The 23721-nt window shown below is 35.7% G+C and overlaps 1 protein-coding gene across 1 annotated transcript in view; it reads left to right on the top strand.

Annotated features, from left to right (window-relative positions):
• Positions 1-23721, top strand: part of CCDC171 (coiled-coil domain containing 171) — a 321044-nt gene that overhangs the window by 100654 nt on the left and 196669 nt on the right. The window contains exons 11-15 of the mRNA XM_052645254.1: positions 1685-1791; positions 3629-3718; positions 4552-4752; positions 7313-7480; positions 9246-9434. Of these exons, the coding sequence (XP_052501214.1) occupies positions 1685-1791; positions 3629-3718; positions 4552-4752; positions 7313-7480; positions 9246-9434 (755 nt within the window). The remainder of the gene's footprint in view (positions 1-1684; positions 1792-3628; positions 3719-4551; positions 4753-7312; positions 7481-9245; positions 9435-23721) is intronic.

Genomic DNA, 23721 nt, shown 5'->3' with positions numbered 1-23721 from the left:
AGAGTACTGTCTCCTTCATTTTCATGGCTGAGGGCACTGTCTTCTTTTTTTCCCCTCTCGCTGGGATATGTGTTGTTTCCACATTACTTTTGGTTTTTCAGTTAATTATTATTCTTCTCTTTCAGAAAATTTAAGGTGTACCCATACTTCAGATAGTGTTTACATTATACTGTGGTGAATGTAATGTTTATTAATAACATTTTGTTCAAAATTAAAATAATAATTATCATTAATACTCTGAGGTAAATCAAGTTGTTCTGTTATTAACCAAAGACTTTCCCCCCTTTACTCATCCTTTCTTTCCTTTGTTACTGTCTTCTTCCCTCCTCTCCCTAAAGTTCCAGCAACTGAATACTTGAGGAATGGATGAATGAGCTTATGTAACCGTTTACTGTCTCATCTCTTCTATTTAGATGGTAAATCCCATAAGAACAGACTCCACCACTCTTGTTCACCTCCATTTGCCTAATGTCTAGGATTAGTACACAGTAGGAATACATTCAGGAGAAGGCAATGGCACCCCACTCCAGTACTCTTGCCTGGAAACTCCCATGGACAGAGGAACCTGGTAGGCTCCAGTTCATGGGGTCACGAAGAGTCGGACACGATTGAGCGACCTCACTTTCACTTTTCACTTTCATGCATTGGAGAAGGAAATGGCAACCCACTCCAGTGTTCTTGCCTGGAGAATCCCGGGGACGGCGGAGCCTGGTGGGCTGCCGTCTGTGGGGTCGCACAGAGTCGGACACGACTGAAGCAACTTAGCAGAAGCAGCAGTAGCAGCAGCAGGAATACATTCATGCGTTAAATTAGTTGAATAAATCAGTGAATAATGAAAAGTTATTATGAATGCTTATCTATATTAATATTTAGATTATAAAATATGAGAGGGAGAATTATTATACTTTTAATATGTTTTAAAATTTGCAACTTTTTTTTTACAGTTTATGAGTAATACAATAAGCAAACAGTTTAAAGTAGTTTTTGAAGCTAAACTTTTGATGATTTGGATTAATATTTTAAACTGCATTTAACCATGTGACCTTGATTAACTCAACTAACTTATGTCCTAGCTAAATTAAAATAGTTTGAGGGCATAATGTGGAAATACTCACATTTTTACAATGGGTATCGGTTTTAAGAGTTTTAATTGAAACATGATGTGGGCCTGTGTAGATAGTACTAGTATTTTTATAATTTATTTCAAATTGTAACTTGAGAATTTTAAGGATTGAAGAATATCATTTCTAAGCATAACAAAATTATGTGCTCTTGGGTTCAGAAATTATTGTTTGAGAAAAATAGGCCTGACTGATCAGAAACACAGGGACCAAAGTAAGTATATTTAACTCTCCCAAACAGTGTTTAGTATAGACTGTTTATTTAATTGTTGGATGATAGGTATATACAAATACTATAGTTACTTTGGAAATGGGGAAAAAAAAAAAAGAATTAAAGATCTTACTACAAACTACAGGGTGGACTTAGGTACAAAGTAGCCACAAATTTGTACTTGATATATTATGAACTTAATTTGACCACTTGTTTAGAAATCGATTAATACTTGGCTATACAGCAGTATACTTAGAAGAATGAGTCTACTTATGTATCATGATGTCTTTTCAGCTAACTGTTGTCTCTTTGTGACTTTAATGGTATATTTTCATTCTGTATTTTTCTGTAGGCATCCACAAGGACAAAGATAAACCTCCCAGCTTCTCTGTTGTCCTTGAGACTTTGAGACGTACCTTGACAGATTACCAGAACAAGCTGGAAGATGCATCTAATGAGGTAACACTTGCACTGTTTGGCTCCACACACATAGCCTTCGGCCTGCAGCAGTACGTATTACTTGCTTGTTACAAAGGTCAAAAATATTGCGAATGTTGATTTGACAGCCTCACAGATAAAAAAATAATAAGTTGTCTGTCACTGTTTTCTCTGTGAGTGTGGCCGAAAGTCAGGTCTCACTTGTGTTTTTGTAACTCTTCTGTCACACTGCTATTTTTGGAGTTCTAAAGACTGTCACTTCTTGGTCTTCATAATTTATCTTTTAATATAATTAAAAAAGCCGTGCAACTCAGTTAATATGATATTTAAATGTTAATGTGTTTTCATGAGATTTGGAATAGGTAGTGGACATTTAGGGTTTGTCAATATTTTGGCTTAAGAGTTCTACAAATTGTAGAGATCTTACTAAAAAAGAAAGAAATTAGTTTGCATTCTGTAAAGGGAGTGACTGTTAGAAGTTTTTTAAAAACAAATATCTGCTTGATGTAGCGTGGAGGTTTTGGTTTCCTGATTGAAAAAACTCATGCTTCTATTTATCTTCTTTTTAAAAAAAAATTATTTATTTTAATTGGAGGCTAATTACTTTACAGTATTGTAGTGTTTTTTGCCATACATTGACATGAATTAGCCATGTGTGTACATGTTATCTTCTCTTTTGTATTGTTTAATTTGTGGATTGATAATTTTCTTGGGTATTAAAATGTTTTATGAACTTGTGCTTTAAAAATTGAAGAGTTTATTTAGTTACATCTTATCAAATTAGAAAATATGAAATAACTACGTTAAACACAGTTAGTAAAACAACAGACAATTTTTCTAACTGAAGACAAGTTATAAAACATGTTATTTAGTATTTATCCCTCTGTGTTTATCTCTTTGTTTCGTGTAATACAAAGGCCATGAAACCCTTATATTTCCCATTTCAAAAGAGCCATATTTTACTTTAGTTTGCTAAGGTGAAGAAAGAAGGAAAAGTGAGTTTTCTTAGTGCCTTCTAAAGAAAATGACCACTGGAATAATTAAATTTCTATAAAGAGCAAACATTGCCGTCTTTCCCAGTGAGACAAGACAACCTGTATTGTTAGTAGTTTATGCACCTCTTCTGAGGCCTAGGTCTGGAAGCTGCAGGGTAAGTAGGAACATATTACCCACAGCGAATTGTTATTTGGGAGGATGAATGTCACATGATCTTCAGCACAGTTGAAAAGTCGACTCAGCAGGCTTTGGCTTAGTAATGCGCTTTGTTGTGAACCAGTGCCAGAGACAGCAGTGGGGAGACCAAGGGGGTGGCTGCAAAGAAAGCAAAAAGAGCAGTCTGACAGAAAGAAGAATGAACTGTCAAAGAAAATAAATCACAAGCAGAGCGGGACCAACTGATGACCTGCCACAAGCCTTCCCAGTAGGACTGCATGTGACCGACCCTGAGGTTGTCATATGGAGTGAGAGACCCGCGGATACCCTCATGATGTAGAAAGAACAGGCTTTTGCTCTGTCCTTTTTTCTTTCCGTATAGATGCCATTCCTTCTGGCATTTTGGTCCTGTAGGATTTTAAAAATAAAGTCATATTTGTTTACAGTAAGAATGAAATCCTTTATCCAGATAGCTGGTAAATATACAACAATATCACTGACATTTTAAGCTTGAATGCTTGCTTTTCGTTTTAGCATGTGAACTTGTGACGGAAATTGCATTATTAACCAAAAGAAATACATTTTTAAGACTGAATTACTATCAAAAGTTTGTATTTGATAATTGCATAAAAATTTAAAGATTAGCTTTTGAGTTATCCACCCTTGGAAAATATTTTAAAAGTTACTTACATTTTTTTTTCATCAGCTAAGCAACATGAATAATGCTAAGGAAAAGGCATCTAATGAACTTGACTCTACCAAACAGAAGATAGAATCTCACACTAAAAGTATTAAGGTATCATAATTTAGAAAAGCTTTTTCCTGTTGTGTTAAGAAACTAATGTAATTATCTAGGGGATATTTTTAAGGAGAGCTATATGAAAATATATCTTCCTTTTTTTCATTAAATATGTTTAGATACCGCTTAAAATTTTTTTTTAATTGTTGATCAAAATAAGAATGATTTTTCATTGAAAAAACTTTACTGGAAATTGTTTTGGTTCAAGGAAAAATTCATTTCCCAGATTTAATGATAGTACCATAGATTCAAATATTGTTTTAAGATTTGATGTCCAACCTTAGCTACACAGTCAACATATCTTATGTAAGCACATCAGTGCTTGGAGTCAGTTTTCATAATTTTGGAGTGGAGTCATTGTTTTAAGTACATCATGCCTAGTAGTGGGCTGAGATCACACCTAGCTAAGGTCCAGGACAACGGTTTATTTTTTGTGCTGCTTTTATGTACTGCATCTTTGAAAAATTATACTAAGGCAACTCTCAGAGTTGGAATTTTTTGGTGTGGGTTCATGTTGTTTGTCATGGATGTACTTGAATGAAATCTGTTAAGGGTAAGAACTGAAAAGTGAAGCAGAATTTTATGTCATGTATTTGAGATTTCTACTGGCATTTGAAATATCATTGGGAAGTAAATATTCTTATGGTAAATGTAGGAGATTTATATTTTAAATGTTATTTTAAAGTTTTTGAGCTACCAATTTTTTTTTTTAATAATGAGCTGAAAGGAGAACTCTTGTAAAGAGCTTTTTGGAATAGGTTTTTTGATTAAAATTTTATATTTAAGTGTTATGATCTTCCCACCATCTTTTTGTTTGGTGTCTCCAACAGGACCTTCAGGATAAGCTGGGAGATGTCAGTAAAGAGTTAAGTCATTTGCGCACTAAATGTGCAGACAGAGAGGCTCTAATAAACACTTTGAAAGTGGAACTGCAGAATGTGCTGCACTGTTGGGAGAAAGAAAAGGCGCGAGCAGCCCAATCTGAGAGTGAACTTCAGAAGCTTTCCCAGGCTTTCCATAAGGATACTGAGGTATTACCTGGGACAAGAGGACTGTCAGGAAGGCCTTGCACTAACCTCACTTTTAGAAATTTACATCTGTCAAGTGGGTCTTTTTACTCTTATTTAATTCAAAAAATTCTTCTCAGCTGTTTTGAAGTGTTCATGCCAGCTGCAAAACCAGCCATTCCATTACTCTTGTATGATACAATTTTGTGAGAGAAATAAAGTAGTTTAACTGTTTTATCATTTGTACAAGTTATTTTCTCTGTTAGAACCTACTATTTCAAGCAGCTATGCTCCTAACAGTCTTGTGTGTCAGTGACAAAATAATTTTTTTATTTCAGTAGTTTAGTAGCCTGACATGGTGGAAAGAATCTTTTTTGTAACCTGAAAGAACTGACTTGGATCGAGGTACTTATGTTTACAAACTGTGAATATGGACAAGCCACATGGTTTGGTCTCTCCACATCTTTGCTTCCTTATTTGCAAAACAGGAATAATATCTACTTTAATTGAAAGTTGCCTTATTTTTTATAATTGTAAGATATTAATCAAAATTTAGAAAAATAGAAGTCTCACACAGTTAAAAAGTTCATTTGGATGTCCTTGGGGGTTGCCTATCCATGTTAATTTATTAATGACTTCTTAAAATATTATGACAGACTCTTCCAGACTGTATGAGCCTGTGTGAGTAGAATTGTAATCTTATATTTTCTTTTACCCATGGGACGTAGAGCTAGTTTAGCTAGCGTGGAGCTAGTTTATCTGAGTCGTCTTGCATATTGAGTTCATTACTCGAACAAATATGAACATGAATGCCAAGAGAGTAAAAAGGAAACATTCTTCCCACTCTTCTTTCAGTCTGGGATTTAAATTGCGTCCACATGAAGGGGCTGGAATTGTTCTACACATCAGATAATGATTAAAGTAAAGGAAACTAGAAGGCTGACTGTATTGTAAAGTCAGCATGTCTACAGGATTGTGGTTGGGTTCAACATGTGTGAATTGATTTTGGATCTTGAGATTCTCTTTTCACGCCAAATGGATGATTGTCATGCATGGTTCATCACAGCCCAAGCAAAAAGGGCGTGATGGCGACACAATGAATTACCCTTTAGGAAGCACTCGATCACTTGGCAAAATGCGGAGAGGGAAGATTGTTAGTGCCTGAGTATTATGTTTGGCTAGTTATATTTAATAAGATTTTTGAATGTCTCAATTTAGTTGAAAATGCAAACGACATCTTTAATTGCTTAAAAAATAAAGATACATAGCATTGTTATAAAGATTCTTCTTATATCTTAATTCAAGTTGTGGATATAGCTACATATTCAAATTTTTTGGGGGGGTTTAAATTGTTATATTTGGAAAAAATCTACAATGACATATAGAGAGAATGAAAGATATGTATTTTTATGTATATTGGAAACTTTCACCACAGCTTCTAACTACAAAACTTTTATATATGCTATGTTCAGTTCTTATCTGGAAGATTAGAATTCCTGTTTTTAAAATAGAAATTTAAAATTTCTTTTAAAGGTTTTCCTGTTGGTCTGTTAAAAAACCTTGAGAGAACTTATTTTATCTACCTAAAATGCTCATTTTGCAGCTTTTCACAATTACCTTGTCTTGAATTCCATTCTTTGACTTTAAGGATAAAAATGTATTATAACGAGAGCAATTTGGCATTTTAGTAAGTAAATTCCCTTTTTGTTTTCAAGGTGGAAATCAGCTTTTTAATGAATGCTATAGTATAGTGTTTCTAGGTCATTAAGCAATGGATGGTTTAGCTACAACAGTAGCAATATAATTTGAGAGAATTTTTTACATATTTTTAATTGAACAGTTTTAAATTATGTCTTGGGCAGCTATATTCTTTCTTTCTTTCTTTCTTTTTTGGACTGCTAAGTTTGTGATATTTAAACACCTATAAATGCCCAGTTTGCCAAGTCCAATATAAACTTCTAAGTGGGGGAAAATAATGAGACTATCTTCCATCTCTTTCATATCACTGTCTGCTTTGCCTAAGGGGCTTAGGATAGATTTCCTATAAGTGGTAAGTAAACCAGAATCTCTGGAGGAGGAGGAAAGCTGAGTAATTGTGTGCATGTAAAGTGCAGATGTTGGTATAGCTTTTTCTTTAACAGTGTTGGGTACACTCTTTATTTTGGTTTTTTGACTTAACATCTCTTTTGGCAAATGTAAATATAAAATTATGGAATTACCATGTTAACTTCTAGTTAGAAGAGCTTAGAAGCATCTAGTCTAGAAACTTCATGTTAAAGCCAAGGAAGGTGAAGCCCGAACAGACACTGGCTCGATCACGTCCTCAGTTGTAGCAGCGCTGGCCTCAGAACCCAGGTCGTTTGGCTTCTACACTTGAGATTTTTTACTAAGTGTAAGCAATTGTAAGTTTCTATCTGATGTTTAACTTTGAATGTTAAAAAAGTCCCCAAGATGACCATATTCCCATACTTGAGTATTTTAATTCCTTTCTAGGATTTTTGACATAAATTCTTCACCATGTGAATTATGTGTTTTACTTCTTACAGTGTTTATATACTGGAATTAATTTCTTTTTTTCTCACAGGAGAAGCTAACCTTCCTTCATACCTTGTATCAGCACTTGATAGCAGGCTCTGTGCTCATAAAACAACCAGAAGGCATGCTGGATAAATTCTCTTGGTCTGAGCTTTGTGCAGTCTTGCAGGAGAATGTTGATGCCCTGATTGTAGACCTCAACAGGGCTAATGAGAAGGTAACTGTCCTCAGGCACCAGATTCCTCTATTAAATTCAGTGACATTTGTCCACATCACAGTATCATTAAGAAGGGCTGACATTCATCTTATTTCAAAAAGAATTTGGGTGTTAATAATTCAATACCATTAATTATGGCTTGTCTACAACTCAGTTTGATGCCATTGCTGTGGGCATGTAAATGTGACTGAAGTCTGTATGAAGTCTCTGAGCTCCACTTTCTGTGTAGGACATGCTAATACTACTAGCCAGTGTTAGCCACAGGGACCTAATTAAAAGAAAATAAATTAATCTTACTGATGAAGCAATTCAAAGAACTTAGTCATTTACATTAATAAACCAACTCTTTATGTTAGCATAAAATAGAAACAAGAATCAGTTATTCAAAAACATGATCCTAAAATTCTTTGCTCAGGAAATAATGAGATGTTACTTTAAAAGCACTTAAAATTTAAAAATTATGTTTATGACATTTCTTGTAATAGAACAAACTGTATATTACAAAACCCATTCAGTGCTTTAGAAAGTAAGGAGGACATATTGTAGGAGAAAACGGGACTTTTATCATCCCTTTAACATTCACAAACCTAGGAATTCGGTCTTTCAAAAAAAATTTAAAAACCTTCTTTTGGTTATTGAAAATTAAAGTGGCTTAGCAGTCCAACGTGTTTCTCCGTTAAAGGTGTTGATTCTTATCCTGAGTCTGTTGAACTAGTTAGAACTATATTTATATGATCTAGTTTCTAGGTCTTAGTTGCAGTGACATTTGCCCTTAAGGGATACAGAGAGGAAAATTGTTCCCTAAATTTTTTTTGTTAATCTGTTGAAGTAATGAAACAGCATCTTGGCCCAGTTTTTGAGTGAGAGCATTTTTATCTTGGTCTGATTGGCAAACAGTCACAGGCATTGAGAAGTAGGATTGAGGAAATAAGGGAATAAATTGTGATAAGTGGAGATACTGTTCTTAGCTGTGAATGTGTATGTAACAGATTTCCAAATTACCGATAATTAAAATGAGTACATGTTTTAGCTCTCTGATATGGTATTGTATTTTAATAGTTTTTCATAATTTCAAAACATTGTTAATTGTCATACATGTTAGATTTGCTTTCCAGTGTTTTGAATGTGAAATAAAAAATGACTGGAACATTCTGCTTTATTATATGTAAAATGTTTGCAGATTTGGAAATCTCATTTAAATACTTCCTTTTCCACTGAAATATCTGAACAGCTTGAGCTTTGGTTCTAGAGGTAGAAATATTCTTCTTAATTTTCTCAGTAAAATTGATTGTAGAATAAGTAACTTTGTTAGTTATTGGGGCTTCCCAGGTGGCACAGTGGTAAAGAATCCACCTGCCAATGCAGGAGGGTTGGGTTTGATCCCTGGGTTAGGAAGATCCCCTGAAATAGGAAATGGCAACCAGTTTCAGTATTCTTGCCTGGAAAATGCCATGGATAGAGGAGCCTGGTGGGCTGTGCCCATGGGGTCACAGAGAGTCAGACACAACTGGGTGACTGAGCACACACATAGAATTTTATTAGAGAAACATGTCATCTATACATATAAGTGAAACATTTTCTGCTAAAATATAGTTTTGTTCTACTAACTCCTGTTTCTTCATTTATTTTTCATTTTAGCTTAAAATTTTTGTATGATCTTAAGGCCTAAAATATAGTAGAAAATTCTAGAATAGCTTTTGGGGGGGATGATACAAAGAACACATTGGTGAGCATATCTTGTTCTGTATTGCATTTTACCATTTAGATAAGTCATCTAGAGTATATCTGTAAAAACAAGTCTGATACGATGAAAGAGCTTCAGCAAACCCAGGAAGACACCTTTAACAAAGTGGCAGAGCAGATCAAAGCCCAGGAGAGCTGCTGGCACAAACAAAAGAAGGAACTGGAGCTGCAGTACTCTGAACTCCTCCTGGAGGTGCAGAAGAGGGCACAGGTATGTTACTGCCACAAAGAGCTTTAAAAACGGGATGCTCGATCTTTTGCTTTCAAGTGTGTTCTTTTAATACCAATACCAAGTCAGTTAAAGCTTCGGAGAACCACACAGAACTTGCTTGTTTGGGTTACATGTACATGTGATTGTGCAAAGACACGTACACAAATGGGCATGCATGCATATGCATGCACTCGGGTGGATTAAGGATTGTCTCACTTAAGTTTGAAAGTAAATGGGTTTCTGGTTAAAAATGCACAGATCAATTAAATACTAAAATTGTATTTCCTTCATTTTAAAAATAAAGGTTAAGAAATTTTGGTAAAATATTATCAGTTTTAGTGTAGATATACTTTGATCCAGTTTATTCCATTTGTGGAGATTTCTATTAATATGTGAACCATCATTTTAATTCATTTGGGGTTGAAATTTGCTGTAGTTCCTAACGTTGAAGACTTTGAATTATAGTTATAGACCCTATAGCAAACCTGTTGGTTGTGAGAGGTAATACGTCCTCTGTGTTGGATTTGATTGAGAACAGAAGTTATGTGTAGTTAGCAAAATCATATTTTTTTCTTATACAAGATATTATCAACATACTTTATATTGCTAACTCTCATTCCTGCCCAATCAGAAATAACAATGACAGTCTATACTTTTTTTGTATAGACTTCTCATAGTTGATTCAGTTTTAACCTCTTTGTTTGATCCACTCATTCTTATATTGTCAAGTCTAATTAAAAAAGAAACCACATTTTAAAAATTTGCCAATAAACAGTTTCCAGTTGCTTAAAATAAGACCACTCTGTTTTCCCAAGCATTTAAGCCCCATATGAAGTTAAGCTTATCTGTGAATTTGAATGAATTCATACACTCTCTAAAAGTGGACTTTTGTTCACTACATGCCATGTGATATCGTCTGCATTTTCTACCACTGAAGAGACCTAAATAAATTTGTTAGAGACAATATTGACATACAGTGAACAGATTTTAAGTATATAGTATGATATTTTGATCAGTGTATGCACCCATGTACCCATCGCCCCATTTAAGACTTAAACATTTTCATTACCTCAGAAAGTTCTCTTGTGCTCTCTTCTGGTCAGTTTCCACTCCCCGTAGGCACCCAGAATTCTGATGTTCTGATACCTGTCATCACAGATTATTTTCCTTTGTTCTAGAATCATTCAGTGTGTAGTCTTCGGTGGTTGGTTTATTTCCCTCAACATTTATTTTTTTAATATTCATGCTTGTTGTATTTCTCATTTCATTCTTTTTTATAGTTGAGTAGTATTCCACTTTATACCACAATTTGATAAATTGTGAATTGATGGATATTTGTCTTTTTTCCAGCTTTTGGCTATTGTAAACAAAATTGTTGCAAACATTATTGTCTAACTGTTTTATTGACATATGTTTTCATTTTGTAGTTAAGAGTGTAGTTTAACTACACTAGTTTATAAGACAGATGTATATATACAAAAAAACTATCAGACATTTTTTTCAAAATGGTTCTATCACTTTATATTTCTACCATCAATTTGTGAGAATTTTCATTGTTCTATATCCTCTGCAAAGTTTGTTATTGTCAGTCTTCTAAATTTTAGCCATTCTAGTTGTTTCAAAATGGAATTTCATTGTGATTTTCACATTTTCTTGGTGGATATGATGTTGAGCACTTTTTATGCTCTTATTGTCATTTACATATTTTCTTTTGTGAAGTGTCTCTTCAGGTGTTTGTACATTAAAATTTTGGGTTGTTTGTGTTTTTATTATTGATTTTCAGAAGTTCTTTATAAATTCTGCATATAATTCTTTATCATACATATGTGTCCCAGGTATCTTCTTTCAGTATCTCACTTGCCATTTTATTTTTTAGTATTTATTTTGATGATCACAAGTTTTAAAATTTTGGTGAAGTTCAACTTAGAAATCTTTTTCTCTTTTGAGTACTTTTATGTGGTAAGCAATCTTTCTATAGCCCAAGATTCTGAAGATAACATATCATTTCTTCTAGAGGTTTTATAATTTTAACTTTTTGTCTAGATCTGTGATCCATCTCAAATTAATTTTTGTGTGTGATGTTAAATGGAGGCTGAGGTTCATTTTCCCACACCATTTATTCAAGACTTGACTTTTCCTGGTTTAGTATCCCTACCCTTTGAGAAGAAACAACTGACTATATATGGGAACTGCAGGTTTGTTGCACCCCTACAGTCTTGCCTTTTCCAGAATATTATATAAATTGTATTTATTTATTATTTCTTGGCTGTGCTGGGTCTTTGTTGCTGCATAGGCTTATTCTCTAGTTGCAGAGAGTGAGGGCTTGAGTCTAGTTGTGGATGTGGGCTTCTCATTGCACTGGCTTCTCTTGCGGAGCACTGGCTCTAGGGCCCGTGGGCTTCAGTGGTTTTGGCACGAGAGCTCAGTAGTTGTGGTTCCTGAGCTCTGGAGCACAAGCTCAGTGGTTGTGGTGTACGGGGTAATTACTCTGTGGCATGTGGAAACTTCCCAGACCAGGGGTTGAACCTGAGTCTCCTCCTTTGGCAGGTGGATTCTTATCCACTTGAGCTATCAGGGAAGCCTCAGTATGTTATATAACTGAAATCATACAGTATGTAGCATTTTAGGTGTTTCTTCACTCAACAAAATATGTTTGGGAATTATTCGCATTGTTGGTTGTATCGGTAGCTCCCTCCTTTTTACTGCTGAGTAATATTCCATTGTATGGATGTAGCACTGTTTATCTAGGTACTTGCTGATGGGCCTTTGGGTTGTTTTAATTTTTTTACGATTATGATTAAACATGCTTTTAACATTCATGGGTAGGTTTTTGTGGATCATTCAGTTCAGTTCAGTCTCTCAGTCATGTTTGACTCTTTGCAACCCTGTGGACTTCAGCATGCTAGGCTTCCCCGTCCATCACCAACTCCCGGAGCCTACTCAAACTCATGTCCATGGAGTCAGTGATGCCATCCAACCATCTCATCCTCTGTCGTCCCCTTCTCCTCCCAGCTTCAATCTTTCCCAGCATCAAGGTCTTTTCAAATGAGTCAGTTCTTCACATCAGCTGGCCAGAGTATTGGAGTTTCAGCTTCAGCATCAGTCCTTCCAATGAATATTCAGGATTGATTTCCTTTAGGACTGACTAGTTTGATTTCCTTGCAGGCCAAGGGACTCTCAAGAATATTGTAAGGTAATTAGCCTCCAATTAAAATAAATAAATTTAAATTAAAAATAGATAAATAAATAAATAAAATAAAAGCATTCACATTAAAAAAAAAAAAAAGAGTATTCGCCAAGACCACAGTTCAAAAGCATCAATTCTTCAGCGCTCAGCTTTATAGTCCAGCTCTCACATCCATTTAGGACTACTGGAAAAACCATAGCTTTGATTAGAATGACCTCTGTTGGTAAAGTAATATCTCTGCTTTTTAATATGCTGTCTAGGTTGGTCATAGCTTTTCTTCCAAGGAGCAAGCGTCTTTTAATTTCATGGCTGTAGTCACCATCTGCAGTGATTTTGGAGACCCCCAAAATAAAGTCTGTCACTGTTTCTATTGTTTCCCCGTCTGTTTGCCATGAAGTGATGAGACCAGATGCCATGATCTTAGTTTTCTGAATGTTAAGTTTTAAGCCAACTTTTTCAGTTTTTTGAATGTTGAGTTTTAAGCCAACTTTTTCACTCATCAAGAGGCTCTTTAGTTCTTCTTCACTTTCTGCCATAAGGGTGGTGTTGTCTGTGTATCTGAGGTTAATGATATTTTTCCTGGCAATCTTGATTCCAGCTTGTGCTTCATCCAGCCTGGCATTTCACATGATGTACTCTGTATATAAATTAACAACTTTTGGGGGGGGGTGAATACTTAGGATTCTGATTTTTGTTAATATGGTAAGTATGTATTTAACTTTATAAGAAACTATCAAATTGTTTTCCCAAGTGGCTGTCATTTTGCCTTCTCACTAGGCTTGTAAGAAAGTTCTAATTGCTCTGCATCTGTGCCAGCATGTGCTTTCATCATTTTTTTCTTTTTCTTTTTAGCTATTCTAATAGGTGTGTAGTGCTATGTCATTATGATTTTAATTTAGACTTTCCCTAATGAATAATAATGTTGAGTATTTTTCATATGCTTATTTGCATCTTCTTTGGTGAATTATCTTTTTATATCTTTTGCCCACTTTGTAATTACGTTGCTTATTTTCTTCTTGCTGAATTTCAAACATTGTTTATATATTCTGGATACAAGTCCTTTATTAGACATGTGATTTGCAAGTATTCTCCCCAAGTCTCTTAAAAGAACTTTTGCAGAACAAGTGTTTTAAATTTATAAAGTTCAATTTGATACATTTTTCTTTTATGGCCTGGGCTTTTAGTATTGTATCTAAGAACTCTTTTCCCTAGTGCAAGGTCACCAAGATTTCTTCCTGGTTTTTTTCTAGATTTTGTATAGTTTTAGGTTTTACTTATAGGTCTTTGATCCATTTTGAGTTAATTTTTGTAAAGATGTGAGGCTTGGGTTGGTGGGATTTTTTCCCCCCCTGCATTTGGATGTCCATGTTCTAGCACTATTTCTTTAAAGACTGTCCTTTTTCTATTGAATAGACTTTGTACTTTTGTTAGAAATCAGTTGGTTGCATTTGTCCAAGTCTGTTTTTCAGACTTTCTCATCTATTCCATTTATTTATATGTCTACTCTGTTTTCAGTACCACACTGGTTTGATTTTTGTATTTTTTGGTTAGCCTTGAAATCAGGTATTGTGAACCTTCCAATTTTCTTCATTTCCTATCACTTTTAAAAAATGGGATAAATTTGACATGCAGTGTGGTATAAATTTAAGGTATACATCATTGTTACTTTGAAATATTAATGTGTTATGAAATATTAATGTGTTGTGATATGGTTGCCTTTGTAATATTTATTACATTATATGCTTATAGTACCGTATTGTTGTCTATGTTCAGTGGACATATATGACATCTAATCAGATGATAAAGAATCTGCCTGCAGTGTGGAGATCTGGGTTTGATCCCTGAGTCGGGAAGATCTGCTGGAGAAATGACTGGCTACTTGCCTGGAGAATCCCATGGACAGAGAAGCTTGGCAGGCTACAGTCCATGGGGTCACAAAGAGTCGCACATGACTGAGTGCCTGAGCACAGCACACAGCATGATCCTGTTACCTGTATCTTAATTGTTTCTGGTTTGTTTTCTGTAGGTCTTTTCCTTTACTTGTGTTTCCTGCCTAGAGAAGTTCCTTTAGCATTTGTTGTAAAGCTGGTTTGGTGGTGCTGAATTCTCTTAATTTTTGCTTGTCTGGAAAGCTTTTGATTTCTCCATCAAATCTGAAGGAGAGTCTTGCTGGGTAGAGTATTCTTGGTGGTTGGTTCTTCGCTTTCATCACTTTAAATATATTATGCCTTTCCATTGTGGCTTGTAGAGTTTCTGTTGAGAAATCAGCTGACAGTCTGTTGGGAGCTGGTACTCTGTTGGGAGTCTGTAGGTCTTGTACGTTGTTGTTTTTTTTACACGTTTGATCTCTTTGGACTCTGCATATAAGTGATGTTCTGCAGTGCTTGTCTTTGTCTGTCTGTCTTGCTTAACATAGTATTTTCAAGATTCATTCATGTTGTCACCAATGGCAGGATATATTCCTTTCTCATGGGTGAAAAATGTTACATTCTGTATGTAAATCTTTTTTACCCATTCATTTGTTGATGGTCTTTTGGGTGGTTTCCATATTTTGGCTATTGTGAATAGTGCTATGGTAAACACGGGAGTGCATGTATCTCACTGAATTACTGTTTTCATTTCCTTGGGTATGTTCTGAGAAGCAGAATTCCTGGATGGCAGGTCTAGTTTTAAGTTGTTGAGGCACAGTCATATTGTTTTCCACAGTGGCTGGACTAACTTACCTTCTTTCCAGCAGTGTGTAAGGGTTTCTTTTCCACCACGCCCTCACTGTCCCCTGTTGTCTCTTGTCTTCTTGATGATAGCCATCTTAACAGGCATGAGGTGATATCTCATCGTGGTTTTTACTTGTCTTTCCCTGATGATTAGTGATGTTGAGCATCTTCTCATGTGTCTGTTGACCATTTTGATGTCCTATTTGGAAAAATGTCTATTTAGTTCTTCTGCCCATTTAAAACTATTTTTTTTGGTTATTAAGTTGTATTAATTCTTTATGTATTTTGAATATTAACCCCTCATCTGATACATGATCCATAAAAATGTTCTTCCAGTCTGCTGGCAATCACCTCATTTTGTTAATTGTTTATTTTGCACTGCAGGAGCTTTTGAATTTGATATAGTCCCAGTTGTTGATTGTTATTTGTATTGCTTGTGCTTTTGATGTCATATCCAAAAAAAATTATCCCCAAGACAGATATCCTTGGGCTTCATCTCTATGTTTTCTTTAGGAGTTTTATGGTATTAGGTCTTATGTTTAAGTCTTGGATCCATTTTGAGTTAATTTTTTGTGAGAGGTATGAGAAAAGAGTCTAGTTTCATTGTTCTGTACGTGTTTCTCCGATTTTTCCGGCACCATTTGCTAAATAGACTATCCTTTTCTCATTAGATTTCTTGATTCCCTTGTTGAATATTAGTTGACCATATAGGGTGGGATTTGATTCTTGACTGTCTATTCTGTTCCATTGGTCTAGAAGTCTGTTTTAGTGCCAATGCCATATTGTTTTTATCACTATGGCTTACTGATGCTATGATCTTACATATAGGAAATCCCAAAGAGTCAATCAAAAACTATTGTAATTAAGTAATTACATGTAATTGATGTAATTAATTGTAATTGATGATTTTAGTAAAGTGGCAGGTTACAAAATCAACTTATAGAAATCTGTGACATTCCTTTACACTAATGAAGAAGCCTTGGAAAAATAAAATAATCCCATTCACAGTAGCATCAGAAACAATAAAATATTTAGGAATAAATTAACTGGAAAAGTAAAAGATCTGGACAATAAAAATGACAAGACTTTGCAGAAAGAAATAGAAGATACAAACAAAGAGAGACATATCCCTCGTTCATGGATCAGAAGAATTAATATTGTTAAAATGACCATACTACCCAGAACGATCTACAGGTTCAGTTCAATCCCCATCAAAATACCAAAGGACTTCTTCATAGAAATAAGAGAAACGAGCCTAAAATGTGTGTGGAACCACAAAAGACCCATAACAGTCAAAGCAATCCGGAGAGAAAAGAACAAAATTCTTGATTTCAAACTATCCTATCAGTGTTTTGAACTCATTTCCTTTATAAATCTGCAGGAAGGCATAGCAATTCACTTTCTCAGGAGCAGCTCTCACTGTAGACTTTTTTCCTGAAGAATGTGTAACATATGGCTTTGATCCCTGAATATGCAAATTGAAAGTATCATTTTCATTATTCCTGAATGTACATTAATATTATATATTGGCATTTGTCTGTATTATTTATGTACAATATTTGAATTTTCATAAAATATAATTGGATATACAGCAACATTTAATTTGGGTTTATATTTGGTAAATTAATATTATATTGCATATTACAGTATCTATAAATTTCATTTTGGGATATTTTCCTATGATTAATTCTATATCTCTGCTTTTTTCCCCAAGCTGCAGTGCAGATAAAGATATTTTCATTTTATATTATTTAAACTTCAAAAATTATGTTGATAAGAACATGAGAGGGAAAAATCCACAGTTTTGCATAGGATTATGGGTTATAGAAAATGTTATATGTCAGGAGAACATAGCCATTAATAGATACCATCTGCTGGAAAATAAATGACTTATCCATAGAGTCTCTGTTTAGTGTTTGGTTATTGTAAAGAAGTGGTTAGTAAAAGGTAGTTTAATAAAAAACAGTTTTGGGATATGAATAGCTTTTATTTGAAAAAATGCGGAATAATTTGTAAGACTTTCGGATGTTTAAGCTTTAAAGCAGGTAGCGGGAATGCTATTAGGTAATGAAATTAGAGTAGGAAGCTTGGTTTTAGCATGTTTTTGCGTACATGCTAAGTTGCTTCCACCTGCAATATGGGGGACCTGGGTTCGATCCCTGGGTTGGGAAGATCCCCTGGAGAAGGGAATGGCTGCCCATTCCAGTATTCTTGCCTGGGGAATTCCATGGACAGAGGAGCCTGGTGGGTTAGAGTCCATAGGGTCGCAAAGAGTCGGACAAGACAGAACGACTTTCACTTTCTTAAGTTGTTTCTGTCGTGTCCGAGTCTGCGACCCTATGGACTGTAGCCTGCTAGGCTCCTCTGTCCGTGGAATTCTCCAGGCCAGAATACTAGAGTGGGTTGCTGTGCCCTTCCTGACCCAGGGATTGAACCTGTGTCTCTTATGTCTCTTGCGTTGGCAGGAGGGTTCTTAGTGCCACCTGGGAAGCTCTCGCATGGTTTTAGTATTAGTTAAAATGTGCTAGCTACATGGTTGGGTAATTTGTGAATTTAAATAACTTTGGGCCATCATATAAATATATTTCAAACATCTTTGCCTACTGAAGCATCAGGACTGAGTACCATGATACATTGCTTTACTGACTTTGCTTTTGTAATTTTAGTATTTATATTCTTGTTTCTTTTCTATCTGAAAAGATGAAATTACTGGAACAAGAACTTCCTCTCTAAAACTAAAGATTTTTCACTGTCAGTTAAGTATGGTTAACCCTTGATATGATGTTTATTTTAAACACTTCTAGTTTATGTGACAGTTTAGTAAAGTCCCCTTCTCCAGAGGATCTTCCCAACCCAGGGATGGAACCCAGGTCTCCCACATTGCAGGTGGATTCTTTACCAGCTGAGCCACAAGGGAAGCCCAAGAATACTGGAGTGGGTAGCCTATCCCTTCTCCAGCGTATTTTCCTGACCCAGGAATTGAACCAGGGTTTCCTGCATTGCAGGCAGATTCTTTACCAACTGAGCTATCAGGGAAACCCTTAGTAAAGTCAAGTGAGTTTGAATTGAAGAACAAAAATCAAAGAAATTCAGGTTCATCATAGTATATTGCATTTTATTTCTCTTCCATCACATTATTAAGAGTACATTTGGCTCGAAATAAGTTACTCATAAAAGGGTTGTTAGATGTTAATTTTTTTACTTTTAAATTGAATTCCAAAAATATTCAGAGGTAAAAGTGCAGCTTGTTTATATTGATGATGATAGGGAGACATGATTCACAAAGAGTTAGACACAGTTCGGTACATACTGTTATGATTGGGCACCTCTAATGAAACATAGGAAAGTTCTCTGACTACTTTTCAAATAATTGTTTTAGAAGTTGTTTTTAGCAACCAGGTAGCAAAGAGTCGGACACGACTGAGCAACTTTACTTCACAAATACTTTCTTTTAGGAACATGCTAGTTTTGTATATGAAGTAATATCCGAAAACAGGTCTAGTGACAACTCAGTTTCATATTTCCGGAACTTACTTTTCTGAGTGAATCTTGTTTATTTAGTAATTAAACATGATAATGTATGAAAAAGCTAACCAGGGCCACACTGTTAATCAAAGCTGATAGTTCTTGGTCTCGTTTTTCTCAGACTTCTTTTTTCAGAGAGACTGAAATTTTAGCATACTGTATTGCAAAATTACTACCGTAGGTAAGAATAGCAAAATAACTTTACAGAATATAATTATTAATTGAATAAATGTTATGTATAAGTTTTATGGAACACTCTGTTTCATGCTGTGAGATACTTATTTCCTCAAAAAGTGTCAGAATTAGTTGGAGAGGCACTATAGAAACATGTGAAAAATTAAATAATAGAAGGTTTATCCTGACGTTGTACGTAATTACTTGCCAAAAGAGTGCTATCGACTCAGAAGAGAAGGTGGTTAAAGTTTGAAGCCTTCATAGAGGAGACTAGAACCAGCTAGGCTTTGTTTTCAGGATCTGAAAGCCCATAAGGAAGGGAGGCATGAGACAGATCTGATCTTAGAGGTCATGCTAACTTTCTAGCAGTCTGAGGTAATATCTTTTAACAATCACTAAATCAAGCATTTTGCCTGTATTGACAGTTTATTTTCAGTCAAATGATGAAGAGAACTCTTTTTCTTTTGAGGGCTTGACTTATCTCTTTGGATAGTTTTATAATTTGTATTGCCTTAGAAACTAGAGAATACACACAGGCATGTACCATTTTTGACACCTATTATTTCTGACGTGCTAAACTTCCAAATGAAATTAAAAGACGCTTGCTCCTTAGAAGAAAAGCTATGACCAACCTAGACAGCATATTAAAAAGCAGAGACATTACTTTGCCAACAATGGTCTGTCTAGTCAAAGCTATGGTTTTTCCAGTAGTCATGTATGGATTTGAGAGTTGGACTATAAGGAAAGCTGAGCACCAAAGAACTGATGCTTTTGAACTGTGGTGTTGGCGAATACTCTTGAGAGTCTCTTGGACTGCAGGGAGATCCAACCAATCCATCCTAAAGGAAATCAATCCTGAATATTCATTGGAAGGACTGATGCTGAAGCTGAAACTCTAATACTTTGGCAACCTGATGCAAAGAACTGACTTATTTGAAAAGACCCTAATGCTGAGAAAGATTGAAGGTAGGAGGAGAATGGGAGGACAGAGGATAAGATGGTTGGATGGCATCACCGACTCAACGGACATGAGCTTGAGTAAACTCTGGGAGTTGGTGATGGATAGGGAGGCCTGGTGTGCTACAGTCCATCGGGTCACAAAGAGTCAGACGGGACTGAGTGACTGAACTGAACTGAACTGAAACTTCCAAAATGAAGATAGTGTTTTTAAGGTAAGTAAATAACTATTATGGGATTTCAGTATATATATTGAAGGCCAGATAATGAAATTGCTGGGTTGTGTGGTAACTTTGTATTAAACTTTTTGAAGAACTGCCAAACTTTTTCAAAAGTCTGTGCACACCATCTCAACATTTCCATTGACAATGTATTGAAGACTCCAGTTTCTCCACAAAATGTGCTTTATTTTTTAACAGAGAAACATTTACATTGTAGGAAAAACAGGCAGAGTTATGTTTATTATTTTTAAAAAGCTACCATTGTATAAGAAATATAGGTAACATAAAAATAAAACCTTTTAAAATGAAGTCCTTTGATGTCTATTTGTCACTGACTGCCCAGTTTGCAATTTATCTTTTTGCCAACGTAAAGAATGAGAACCCAGCAAGTAAAAGTGATAAAAAAAGTTTTACTACACAGGGAAGTGTCTGATTTCTGGCCCAAGGTCTCAAAGTTCATGGGTTGCTGGAAGCCAATAGATGTCCCTTAAAGCTTCTGTATTTCAGGAAGTAAGTGCATAATTCATTAAGGGAAGAAGCTGTCCTGTTCCCTTCATTTTCAGTGCACTTTGAATTTATCAGAGTCATGGAAAACTAGTGAAATTAGATAGAATTTTTGGCATGTCAAAAAAATCTGTGTAGAAGATATAAAGTCTATAAAAATTTCAGGTTGTTAAACTTTTTAAAGATATTTTGAGGGGGAATTTGTGAATATTATTTTTGAAATTAACACACTGAGGAGCAGATTATCTCAGTACTAGGAATGCTTTTGTTCTGTCTGAAGGTGATGTTCCTTATGTTTGTTTGAAAAATATTAGTCTTTAATCTTCTTTGAAAGAACACCAGTTTTCTTTTTTAAGGCATATTTGCTCTTATAGTAATTTCCAGCCTTACCCTCAAACAAGCTTTGTTATTCAAGAAGAATTCATGGTAAATAATGTAATACCTCTGAAGGTCCCCCTGGAATATCAGAATTAATTTAAAACAAAATTTTGACATGTTGATAAGGTCCAAATTATATTTCGAAATTATATCTTTTTTGATTATTTTTTTCTTTGCTTTATATTTGTAAAGTTTTTATTCACTGGCTATTTACTCAGTGCTTGTTATGGGTAAAGTGCTGTTCTAAGCACCAGGGAACATTTTATAAAGGATTATTTAATTCATTTAATACTTATTAAATACTTGAAGGGTATAAAGCATTGTGACAGGCACTGGAGTAAATAATCCCTGGCCTTTAGGAACTAAAACTCTATTGCATTTGAGGGAGAGAAATAAACACACATGAAACAAGTAAGTAGCAGTGTAGAAATTAAGTGTCTAGTAGTTTCATTATGTTCAGAGAAGGTCAAGGTCAACATGAATAGGACTGATAGTAATAGGTGTCATGGAATAGACCCTGAAATGGGTTCAGGATATGGTTAGAACTTGCATAGCATTAGGGAAGTCAGCACCTGGTGTTGCTGGAGACCATGGATAAATTGTGAAAAGGCATAGTAAGGTTCATGTCTGGATAGCAGAAGAGCAGCCCATAGCCTTTTTCCTTCCAGCTGAGGATCCTGGGAAATGGTGATGTCTTTGCAGAAGGCATGTGGAGGTGTTGTGACTTGAAGGGGAGACATTGGCTCAGTAAAGATAAAGTTCCAGCAGTAGGATTGGATTGACCCAGTTCGACATGAAACTAGCTTTGAAGTTTGGGGGTGAGTAGTTAGTGCTGATGATCTAGCAGTGGAGATGAATGAGGATGTATTTTGTAGATAAGCCCTCTTGTGCTTGTGGATGGTTTTGATTTGGGAATGGAGAGGATAAGGTGAAAGAAGGAGGAATTAAGACTGATTACAAAGTTTTTGACTTGAAAAATTGGGCAGATGTTTGTTCAATTTGCTGATATAAAGAAGACTATTATAAACATGTTTTAGGGCTTCCCAGGGCTTCCTGGAGTGTGAAGTCAAGTGGGCCTTAGGAAGTATTACTATGAACAAAGCTAGTGGAGGTGGTGGAATTTCAGCTGAGCTATTTCAAATCCTAAAAGATGATGCTGTTAAAATGATGTACTCAGTATGCCAGCAAATTTGGAAAACTCAGCAGTGGCCACATGACTGCAAAAGGTCAGTTTTCATTCCAGTCCCAAAGAAGGGCAGTGCCAAAGAATGCTCAAGCTACTGCACAGTTGCATTCATTTCACCTGCTGGCAAGGTCACGCTCAACATCCTTCAAGCTGGTTTTCAGCAGTACATGAGCCGAGAACTTCTACATGTACAAACTGGATTTAGAAAAGGCAGAGGAACCGGAGATCAAATTGCCAACATCTGTTCTATCACAGAAAAAGCAAGGGAATTCCAGAAAAAACATACTTCTGCTTCACTGACTACGCTGCAGCCTTTGACTGTGTGGATCACAACAAACTGGAAAATTCTTAAAGAGATGGGAATACCAGACCACCTTTTCTGTCTCCCAAGAAACCTCTATGCAGGTCAAGAAGCAACAGTTAGAACCAGACATGGAACAACAGACTGCTTCAAAATTGGTAAAGGAGTACATCAAGGTTGTATATTGTCTCCCTGCTTATTTAACTTCTATTCAGAGTACATCATGCAAAATGCCAGGCTGGATGAATCACAAGCTAGAACCAAGATTGCTGGGACAAGTATCAATAACTTCAGATATGCAGATGATACCACACTAATGACAGAAAGTAAAGAGGAACTAAAGAGCCTCTTGCAAGTGAAAGAGAGTGAAAAAGCTGGCTTAAAACTCAACATCCAAAAAACTAAGAAAATGTCATCCAGTTCCATCACTTCATGACAAATAGATGGGGAAAAATATGGAAACAGTGACAGACTTTCTTTTCTTGGGCTCCAGAATCACTGTGGACAGTGACTGCAACCTTGAAATTAAGACACTTGCTCCATGAGAGAAAAGCTATGACAAACCTAGACAGTGTATTAAAAAGCAGAGACATCACTTTGTGACAAAGGTGCATATAGTCAAAGCTATGGTTTTTTTAGTAGTCATGTGTGGATATGAGCATGAGCATGCATGCATGCTAAGTTGCTCCATTAGTGTCCAACTCTTTGTGCTTCTGTGGACGGTAGACCGCCAGGCTCCTCTGTCCATAGGATTTTCCAGGCAAGAATAGTGGAGTGGATTGCCATTTCCTACTCCAGGGTATTTTTCCAACCCAGGGATTGAACCTGATTTTCTTTCATTTCCTGCATTGGCAGGTGGGTTCTTTACCACTATCGCCACCTGGGAGTTGGACCGTAAAGAAGGCTGAGCCCCGAAGAATTGATGCTTTCAAATTGTGGTGCTTGAGAAGACTCTAGAGAGTCCCTTGGACTGCAAGGAGATCCAACCAGTCCATCCGAAAGGAAATCAGTCCTTAATATTCATTGGAAGGACTGATGCTGAAGCTGAAACTCCAATACTTTGGCCAGCTGATGTGAAGAGCTGACTCATTCGAAAAGACCCTGATGCTGGGAAAGTCTGAGGGCAGGGAGAAGGGGGCA

Source organism: Budorcas taxicolor, chromosome 8 (genome assembly GCF_023091745.1).
Source record: "Budorcas taxicolor isolate Tak-1 chromosome 8, Takin1.1, whole genome shotgun sequence".
NCBI classification, from domain to species: Eukaryota; Metazoa; Chordata; class Mammalia; order Artiodactyla; family Bovidae; genus Budorcas; species Budorcas taxicolor.
The sequence above is the reverse complement of the archived record's forward strand: the minus strand, read 5'-3'. Positions and strand labels throughout refer to the sequence as shown.